Genomic DNA, 10,891 nt, shown 5'->3' on the forward strand with positions numbered 1-10,891 from the left:
TCTGGAACCTGTGCATATACTATTTCAATATTTCTGACCTTTGGTTGGTTTGATTAATAGTTTAACACAATGAACAGTTTTATGGATAAAATATAAATTATATATATATATATTTATATGCGAGAAATAAGATTTAGGAGATGTTATTTTAATTTTAATCATTGAATTATATTCTTAAAATATCAACCAACATTCAAACAAGTCAGTCGGCCATTGAGTTTGACGGTTCTTTTACGAGTCCTTTTTCCCCTTGAAGTCTTTATTGGAGAGAGTCCCACATAAGGAATGTAAATTATAGATTAGAAAATAGAAATAAATAACAAAAAGAGGAGATGCTTGCACAGTTGTAGCAAGATAAAACTGATACAAAGATAATAGAAAATCTTATAGATTAGAAAAAGCCAGTCGTGATCGGAAAAGGACTCCCCACTATTCCTGGCGTCGTACGGCGTCGTCGACCTTCCGATTAACCCTTTATCAATTCTCTATTCTCAAAACCTGACCTCCTAATCCAGTCTCCCCTTGTTTCATTCACCAAGCAATTATTCCCATCTTCCACGATTCACACTCGCAATCCCTAAATCAGGTAATTGATTTCACATCCGCTACATCTCGATCATGTCTTTTCTTTTTTTTTGGTGTTGAGCTTTCTCATCTTTTTGATGTTTTCGATCAATTTGTTCGTTCCGTGTTGGAAATTTTGGGTTTTGGTTTTGGAGTCAATGCAATTTCTTTTTCTTCAATTCTGGAATATATTGGGTTGTTTGGGGTTTCCGTAGCATCAAAGTATCCTTTGTTTTCAATTTTTTGGGGGCAAAATACAAGTTTTGAATTTGATCCGGTTTGAATGAACGTTTACTTGAATTGAGCCGGAATTTGTTGATTGGATTGAATTTCGAGTCTGTTTTTGTTAATTTGAGCTTGATTTTCTGGTTACGACTTTGATGAACTTTTGCCCCTGGATAGAGAGACAAACAAGTACAATAATGTTCGTGTAGGCTACTTAACTTAGAATTAGGCAAATTAAGAGCTTAGTTATGGCTGGTGTGGCCGTGTTGCAAATGAAAGAGATAGGTGGACGACAATCTCATGCAATGTAGTTTACACTTACAGCTGGTTTCATGAATGTTATGGTGATACATGGACGGCTGCAAGCTTTTTGCCTTGTTGCCTTGGATAGACAAAACAGATACTATAATGTTCTTGTAGTCTACTTGTCTTAGAATTAGGGTGGGATGGTAGAGGTTTTGGGGGAAAAATATGAATTAACGAGAAAGCTGAATATCATTGTGTGGCTGCTATTTCGGACTTAATTTTGTATTTTCTTCTATTCTCCTGTCTTGTATTCCTTGAAGTATCTTTTTTGTTAGACCCAAAATATATAAAGAGTATTGTCATTCACATAAATTAATATCTGATTATGTTATTGTTGAATCAATCTGCACTACTTCCTTCAGATCAATGGCATCTTCTTCGGACTCATGGATGAAGGAGTATAATGAAGCAGTAAAACTTGCTGATGATATCGGTGGTATGATATCTGAACGGAGTTCATTTCCCGCTTCAGGTCCAGAAACTCAGCGTCATGTCTCTGCTATTCGGAGGAAAATTACAATATTGGGGACTAGACTTGATAGCTTACAGTCCGAATTGTCAACACTTCCTGGAAAGCAGCCCATGTAAGTCATCATGGTTGAATTGTTGTAATATACAACACTATCTGAAATAAAGCTAAATAGGTCTCTAATTTAACATTTGTCAACTCTGTTCTCTTTTCCTACTTCTTTGTGTCTATGTTGCATGTGTGGGGAGTTATCCCCATGGTATGAGTTTGTTGAGTTGGTATTTCATATGATCCCCATTTAGAGTTTGTTGAATTGGATGAAATGTTTGTTAAAGTGTTGATTGAACATGCTTATTGTCAGATAATCTTTAATAATTTAGAGTATCAATTCTTGTTATCATCATCTGAAATTCTTTTATGCTGCCTATTGTGGCACTCAGAACAGCCAAAGAGATGAATCGTCGGAAGGACATGGTTGCAAATTTGAGATCAAAAGTTAACCAGATGTCTTCAACGTTGACATCAAACTCTGGTAACAGAGACAGCTTGCTTGGACCTGAAATAAGTAAAGCTGAGGCCATGGGCCGAGCAGCTGGCCTGGACAACTATGGCCTTGTTGGTCTTCAGCGACAAGTTATGAAAGGCAAGTTCCTTTACTTATTCAAAACAAACCTTTCTGGTATTTCTTATTTTTTTCTTTTATGGAATGGCTTTCAGAATATGCATCTTTAGGTTAATTCACAGTATTCCTTTTCCAGAGCAAGATGAGGGGCTTGACAAATTGGAGGAGACTGTAGTAAGCACAAAACATATTGCATTGGCAGTCAATGAGGAACTCACCCTGCACACTAGGCTTATTGTACGTTATTGCATTTGAATTCATTCTGTATCTGACTGTACTAATCTAAAATGTAATTACTTATTTTCTCAAACGTATTTGTCATCTTGAGTATTACTTATTATCTGTTCCCCTTTGTGCAGGATGATTTGGATGAACATGTGGATGTTACTAACTCCCGGCTACGGGTAATGTTATCATTTATGGATTTTAAATAAATGTATCTGGTTGCTAAGCAATTAATTATAGAGTATCTTGTGGTTTGTAAATGCTTTGTGGGTCATAGTCAGTTGATGCTTGGAATAAACAAATTTTTGATATAGAGGAAAACAAAAGATGTTGTGGAGTCGTTCAATCTAGAATCGTCAAGCTATGAAGGAAAGATTTATATATTGCATATCCTTATTTCTTGGGAAATAGATGAAAAAATAAGCAATTTGATGTGAGTGGTAAAATTCCATTATCCTCAGCCAGCCATAATGAATGGAGTAGGGTTTGGATAGCTTTTGAGTTTACATCTTTCTGATGAAACATATGCTGTTAGCATGAACCAAGTTTGGTACTACTATCTGTACTGTAATTGTGCTATGTACAAGAGCATTGTGTTGCATAAGCTAAAAGCTCAATACACTAAAAAAAGAATATTCAATGTTGCACCAATAGCTTTGGTTGGAAGTTGCATTTCTTTATGCTATACTGGGTTTGGATATGTATTTTATTGGTTGACTAAAAGAAAGTGAACAAGGAAATGGAAAATGATCAGCTAAATTATTTACTTTGTTTGTCATAAAATTAGACTCAGGCTTGCCGACTAGAATCAGTAGGATGTTCTCTTGTATTTGCTTGTGCATATATAGAGCAAGGTACTGGATGTAGTGATGTACACTCTTTGTAACCCAATATCTTTTCTTTGGATAAGAAGACTTGGATATTTTGCTACAACTACTTCAGTTGGTATCTACATTATTGAAAAACGAAAGAAAAGTTAAAATTGAAAAGTTCATAGATGATATCAGTTGAATTATATTTTCTGAGCAGTCAGCTGGAGTTAATTTAGATTGCTTTCATTTTCTTGCTTTCTTTTAATTATGAATACACATCTTTAATTGTGGTGGAATGCTCTCTCATACTTTTTTGTCTTTCCCGAAATTGTCAAAACAGCGAGTGCAGAAGAACTTGGCAGCTTTGAACAAACGCACGAAGGGTGGTTGCTCGTGTATGTGCATGCTTTTAGCTGTTCTCGGTATTGTGGGCCTGGTTGCTGTGATATTTTTGCTGATCAAATACTTGTAATTATGCTAACCGTAAGTCCATAGAGAACAAAGAACTCGTGTTTGTTGCAGTTTGTGTGTTTATGTGGAGTGGTCTTGGTTGTGATATTGTATTCGGCTCTCAGATGTTTTGTTTATGAATTTCGGAGGTGTTTAAATAATTGTAAATTTTCATCGCTTGTTGGCGCTTTTGTGTAATTTCCTTTTGTTTATAAATTTTGATTCCATGTTTTATCTAGTTGGAAGGTTCTTTATATGAGAAATGAAAACTCACCATTTTGCAATCCACACTCATTTTTTCTTTTTTAGTATCTTAACATCATATGTTTTATAATTTACATTACAAAATGGCAAAACTTAAAATATTAAAAAACAAATATAGGGTGCGGATTATAAAATAGAGATTGCGTGAATAATGGCGTGCTTTATCACATTGACGGAAGCTTGTATGTCAACATGAACATTAGAAACAAAGCTAATCTTTTCAAACCAAATTTTAGTTTGGTTGCTACAGAATTGCTGGTTGAGAAACTAGTGGGTCCGGCCTTGAAAATTCACGGAGTTTGAGACCTTTAAATGTATTGAACTATTTGTTTACCAAACTGATAAAAAAAAAAGAAAAAAATATCGTTTTAGTCACTCAATTTTCGCTTGATTGACACTTTGGTCACTCATGTTTATAAAATCTCACTTTAGTCACCCAACTTTAACTCCGACTATTACTTTAGTCTGCCAGTGAATTTTTTCGATAAAAAAAGTCACATGACACCTAACATGCCATTTTTTAAGGGTTATTTTCGTCCTATAATTTCAGAAAATTTCAACATATATTCAAACTAAATGTCTCACATCTCTTCAACATCTTAAAATAACCCTTGAAAAATGGCATGAGAGGCATCATGTGACTTTTTTTATTGGAAAAATTTACCGGTGGACTAAAGTGATGGTCAGAGTTAAATTTGAGTGAATAAAGTGAGATTTTATAAACATGAGTGACCAAAGTGTCAAACAAGCAAAAGTTAAGTGATTAGAACTAGATTTTTCCAAAAAAAAAAAATCTGTCAAATGAACAAAAAAAAAAATGAAGAGATGGAATTATACAGCACAATAAATGAATATTGATAAAAGAAAAACACTTTATGTGTCTTCGTCAAAGCAACTGACGAAGAGGGAATCAATGAATTGCAATTACAGCTCAATCAGCATTTACTATCATTATTGTAATTGATATTTCCGTTGTAATTTTATCCCTATATAAAGGGACTATGAAATTAAATGAGTAGACAATTCCCATTTATTTTTACAAATATATATTAATTATTTTTTTTTTTATTGTAATTGAGACCAATGTCAAATAATGAAAAATTAAAATTATAAAATACAAATAACAATAGATTAAATTATGAATAGTTCAATAATGAAATTACTTATGAAGAAACTTAAAACTTTAGTATCAACTAGTAAATAAAGAGAATTGAAGAACTTGAAGTTGAAACTAGCGCTTCTAATCATTCTCTTCCATTTTAGAGGCCAACGAAATTGGAGTAGTCAATCCTCTGAACATGTTCATGTGCTCCATGACACTCGCATCTACTCTCATTTTGAGCTTGTAGAGATCCTGCTTTAGATTCAACTTCTTCTACAAGTCTTTCCATGAAGCATCTCCATTTTCTCCCAAAGCTCAAGTGCTGACTCTACATCATTGACATTATTGATAATATTGTCAGCAAAATAAAGCCTAATAGTGCTAATACATTCGACTCCAACTCGTCCCAATGTTCATTTGACATCTTCTCCGGCTTTGCATCCTTTCCCTTCAATGGTTTTGCAAGACCTTGTTGAACTAGGATGTTCTTCACCTTCATCAAACTGCTCAACTTTGAAATGTGAGGTGCTAGAACTTGCCATGACGAACAACCCACAACCAAAGCTCTAATACCACTTGTTAGAAAATTAATATCCCGCCACACAAGTAATCGAAGTAGAGATGAAAAGAGAAATAAGAAAGCCAACAAAGACACAAAGATTTAATGAGGTTTGGCCAATATCCTTGCCTACGTCCTTGGAGAGTTTCTCTTTCACTAATTAGAGAATTACACAAGAACAAGATTACACCACTCAAGTTTATGCCGAACCAAAAACTTTTGTATCCAATCAGATACCCCTTATACACTCTCTCTCAACCTAGAATATCGATCACTCTTACTCAAGAGCTATACAAACTCTTGAACACAACTCCCCCTGCTTCTATACACGAAGACCCTTGGAATTGCTGTCTATTCCTAGAGATCTCTCTTTTCTCCAAATGGTTGATGGATACATCCTTTTTATATATATAGTCAATGATAGAAGACTCTAGAGCCCTTGATCAGTGTGCTTACGTGCACCACCATCTGATCACATGCTTCCGTCATGCACTTTCCATTTTCATGACTCTTCCAAGAAACCTTTTGTCCTAGGAATGTGGAGGGATATTTTTCTATCAAACTTGATGGGAGAAGCAAGAAGTCACATTGGCTTAAATCTCAACATCACCCATCTTCCACATTAACTTCATTGGAGAACCATGTATTTATTCCCAGTGGATCAACTTGACCATACATTAATTTCTCATGCATAGTTGTCACCATGAATGGACAGACCATTAATACCATGCATTCATGCCATGAAAAATATCTCCACCAAGGAGGGATAGGCGTAAAACCTAACATGATCCGCACACATGGATCGGTACCACGACGGATCCCTAGCTTATCAAGTTGCAGAACAGTGCCTAGGGTTGCTCCCACCCTAGCCATCACCTCTTCTGTCATCAAAGCTGGTCGTAGCCCAAAAGTTTTGACCCATGCTGGAAAGGAAATAATCGGAACCTGACCAGCATCACACATCCCATCGTACTCCGAGTGCAAACATAGATTTCTCAAAGAACCAGGGTCCACTATAAACGCTTCGTGTATGCTCCTCTTGCCATGAAAACTTCAAAACAAAATGTATGCCTCGAATTTAGAGTGTTAATAGCTGCTTGAAGTCCTATACCGATGCTATAGTGCCGATAAATTTGGCTTAATCTTATCCTTCACATAAAGAAGTTGTCCCACAACATAGTGGTGATCAAAGATCACTGCCTTGCCGATGGCGCCAAATGAGACACGTTCTTTGTTAGAGACAGCAAGGGCTACCGCAAGCCAACAACGACTTCATCAACCATTGATAGAGGACGACAGGGTGCTAAGAAAGGAGGAATAAAGTTCTAGGTTCTGCTTGGTATTCCTCTCTTTTTGCTATATAAAATAACTACTTCCCTGCTTATTAAGCACAAAAATTTAAACAACTTCCTTGTAGGAAGGAAAAAAATTGGGGGAAAACTGATTAATTGTTTTCTACGTGTAATAATGGGATGAAAACAACACAAACTCAACTCAGGTCCAACAGACAACGCCACTGCAAGGACCTTTTACCCAGTCACCTCGTCCTCCTTGATCATTATTCCAAGTTAGTAACAATTATTCCTTATTTTTACAAGAAACAAAAAGGAAATATAAAATGATGAAATATCAGGGGTATTGACAAAGATTGCAACAGTATAGAAGGAAAAAAATTGGATCATTCTTATAAAAAGCAATTTGTAGGCAACAGGTGAAACTAACGCTAACCGAAATGAAGAATGTTGTGAATATCTTGTTTCAATGTTATGCTTCCATTTAACCTCTAAGTCTTGATAACTGGTATCGCAACCCATATTTATCTTGAGTTACCGAATATTTGTTTGAATTGGATAGAAGATATTCTTAAGAACATTGTGATATATGGGGCACAAAAGTTCAATTTTTTTGGCGGTCACACTCCTAAACTCCAAACAGATCTCCAGCTTGTAGGGGATGGGTAATTAGCGAGTTGGCGGCAAATATTATGGTTGGTGTAAATTTTGAACTCTTTCTTTTCCATACTTGATACTTGCAATGAAACCTGTTCTAAATATTGTTCGGTTCCACATCAATATAGTTGTGCTGAAATGAATCTCTAATGCTTTACCCAATAATGAAAGATTCGTAGAGCATGGGAGATGTTCTTTCTAACGCTTCCAAAGCAAGTGTTGTGCTAAAAATTAACATTCACATGCGAAAATAAAATATTATGGTCAGCTCAAATTTCAATTTTGCAAAACACGATCTCAAACTTTTGTTTTTCTATACTTACAATGAATCTTGTTCTGAATACTATTTGGTTCCACATCAATAATATAATTGTACTCAACTGAACCTTACAAACTCTACCCAATATTGAGAGATTCATAGAGCATGGAGATTCGTTTGAGCACAACTATATTGTTCATGTTGAATAGAATATTATTCAGAGTTTTGTTGCAAGTATGAAAAAGAAAAAGTTCAAAATCAAAAATTTACGCCAACCACATGCAATTTTTTCATTTAGGATGAATGATGGGAATGTTAATTTTTAGCACAACACTTACATTTAAAGTGTCTGTAGATCGCATGTATAACATCAACGACACATGGCAAATAGTGGCGGGCAAGGCTAAAAAATTGTATAACATCAACGACACATATATAGCAACAATAGCTGGTGAAACTAGTATGAGTGGTTTAATGTTAAAGATTATACAGAAGGGAGTTGGAAAATCAAATGATATGGGAGAAATGTAACTTTTCCTTTAGAGATTGGACTTAACGGATATCCTCAACAGAAAGCGATTATGACCCTAGTTGGATATGGATATATGGGTCTTCATTACGATGTTAGTGTTGTTGTGAGCGGATACGATGCTGGTGTTGCTGTGAGCGGATCAGGAGGACCAAAATCCTTTTGACACACCTGATAAAGTCATCACAACTCTCAAGCAGTGTGTTATATCTGCTGGGCTGACTGATGCCGACACTTGAGATTTCTTGGAAGTAGCTACATTGTCTAGACAAGATAGTGTGCACATTCGTAAAAAAATGCATCAATTGATTGCTGAATTGGGAAATGATTTTGAGTACGTTCAAAAATATATGCATTGTTCCTTGTGACTAAAAAATGGCCTTACTGATGCCGACACTTGAGATTTCTTGGAAGTAGCTACATTGTCTAGACAAGATAGTGTGCACATTCGTAAAAAAATGCATCAATTGATTGCTGAATTGGGAAATGATTTTGAGTACGTTCAAAAATATATGCATTGTTCCTTGTGACTAAAAAATGGCCTTGATACTCTCGCCAAATAAGGCGGAGTTGGAAGAACAACATACTTTCCATCACTGGAGATTCAAAAGAGAGAGTAATGGTGCCTCATTAATTTTCATTGAGAATGTCACAAAATTAATGAGGCAATTGTGCATGTTCGGGGAAAAAACACTGGTCAGAAGAATGAGACAAGATGTTGTTCTCCCATATGATGGTTTTAGTGCAGCCATGAGGTAATTACATTTTCGATTTTACATTTTATGCTCAAATATATAAGATTTTAAATATTTATCTGTAATTACACTAAAAAAAATTTCTCTAATTTGTCACTGGGCTGGGTCATGGCGCTACTGTTCATGTCAGCTAGATACGAACAGAAAGCTATATAGTATATACCCACTAAAATTAGGAAGTTGTACACATTGTCTAACTGCTTACTAGTTTTTTTACCAAAATGATATGGAATTGTTCATGAAGAATGGTCCAACATTTCCTATTTATATTTTATTTATTAATTGGATATGTTCATAAAATCTTTATTTAAGAAAATGATTAACTTAGGTTTCCGCTGTTTGTAGAGAAATGCTTATAGGTGTAATTCATGCTAAGGATATAGAAGGGAATGCCAAAATCAGAAATACATTTAATAAACTCGAGACCTTTCTCTCTAAACTCTAGAGAGAGAAAATAGATCTGAAAACAAACCCCCTTCTCTTTTGCCTAGATCTTGATTCGTCAGGATCTAGATTGAAGGCTTAAGAGTTAGGGGAGGTCAACCCTCCTTCTCTATTCATCTTTAGCGTCCTCAAGAATTTGCAATTCCTGTCTCACCTTTGTGGTGCCTTTTACTCCCTTTGTGGGGTCATTTCTAGCTATGTCAAGCTCGTTTCTGGCTATGTCCAAATCGGAAGGACCTTGTTCCTCGCCTTTTCTTTTCTTTCTTTCTCACTATTAATCGATCCCACATCTTTCTAAATCAATGCTTACCCAGGTAAAAACCGTCAAAAAGATATTTCTACTTGCACTTATATCGATATGAACTCGATTAAGATCCGGTAGAAGGCGACTAGTGTTCCTGTCATTGGAAGGATAACAGCCTAAACCTGTCAATCAACTAAGGGTGGAACAAACTTCCTGGCAATAACGATAACAGTAATAATTAGAATCGTAGTTGACAATTACAAAACTACACCCAAGCCATTTACCATGATTGTGAAGCAATACATCACTTATACAGGTCCCAGTTAAGACATTTTAACCCTCGTTTGGTTTGGGGATTTGATGTCTTGGAAAAGGAAGCTGCACTTCATGTGTTTGGTTAGCACAAGGAGAGGAACAAGTTTCCCAGATGAAAGGAAAATGTGGGGGAAAATGAATCCTCCCATACCCCCAAAAGGATTCATTTTCCCTTACTCATTCCTTGCATTAGTTACTCACATTTTTTATATTTTTTTTGCATTAATTATAATTTTCATAACAATTTTTTCAACAACTTTCCTAATGTTACCAAACATAGGAATTGAAAGTTCATGAGAAACTAAATTTTCCGTTCTATGGGAAAGACGGAATCTCTTTCATTTCCGTGAACCAAATGAGACCTTATAGCTTGAAATGTGATGATGAAAAGCTACAAGAAAAAAGAAAAAAAAAAGTCACGGACCATGAAGCACTGATGCAAAGGACTAAGTTTGATCATTCATTTAGCCGGAAATTACAAGGGAAGTCCACGGCAATTGTTGTGCAAAATAGTTGCTGCAAAGCAGAAAGCTGGAGTTCAGAATCAGCTTTTCGGAAACAATTTTGGAGAGCTTTTCTTGCAGCTTTCCAAGTGCACTCTTGCAAAAAGATCCATGAAAAGTAGAAAACAAAAGTGAAGACAATCTTTTGTGGGGATAAAGGGAAAAAATTGCATAAATTCGTTCCGGCACTTTGGCTATGTCAACATGCATAATTGAGAATATGATTGATATGAGAAAAACATGTGTTAAATACTAAATTAATTAATCCAATTATCTCATGAAGTATGTACGTGTG

General features: G+C 35.5%; 1 protein-coding gene across 1 annotated transcript; it reads left to right on the forward strand.

Moving 5' to 3' along the window:
• Window positions 1-336: 336 nt before the first annotated feature.
• On the forward strand, window positions 337-3,911 carry LOC112167458 (syntaxin-52). Its single transcript, XM_024304486.2, has 6 exons — window positions 337-586; window positions 1,458-1,679; window positions 2,005-2,207; window positions 2,323-2,423; window positions 2,546-2,590; window positions 3,564-3,911. Exons 2-6 carry the CDS (start codon window positions 1,462-1,464, stop codon window positions 3,693-3,695), a joined length of 699 nt encoding a protein of 232 aa, XP_024160254.1. The 5' UTR covers window positions 337-586; window positions 1,458-1,461; the 3' UTR covers window positions 3,696-3,911.
• Window positions 3,912-10,891: the final 6,980 nt, after the last annotated feature.

The sequence above is a fragment of the Rosa chinensis genome, chromosome 5, assembly GCF_002994745.2.
Source record: "Rosa chinensis cultivar Old Blush chromosome 5, RchiOBHm-V2, whole genome shotgun sequence".
In the NCBI taxonomy this organism is placed as follows: domain Eukaryota; kingdom Viridiplantae; phylum Streptophyta; class Magnoliopsida; order Rosales; family Rosaceae; genus Rosa; species Rosa chinensis.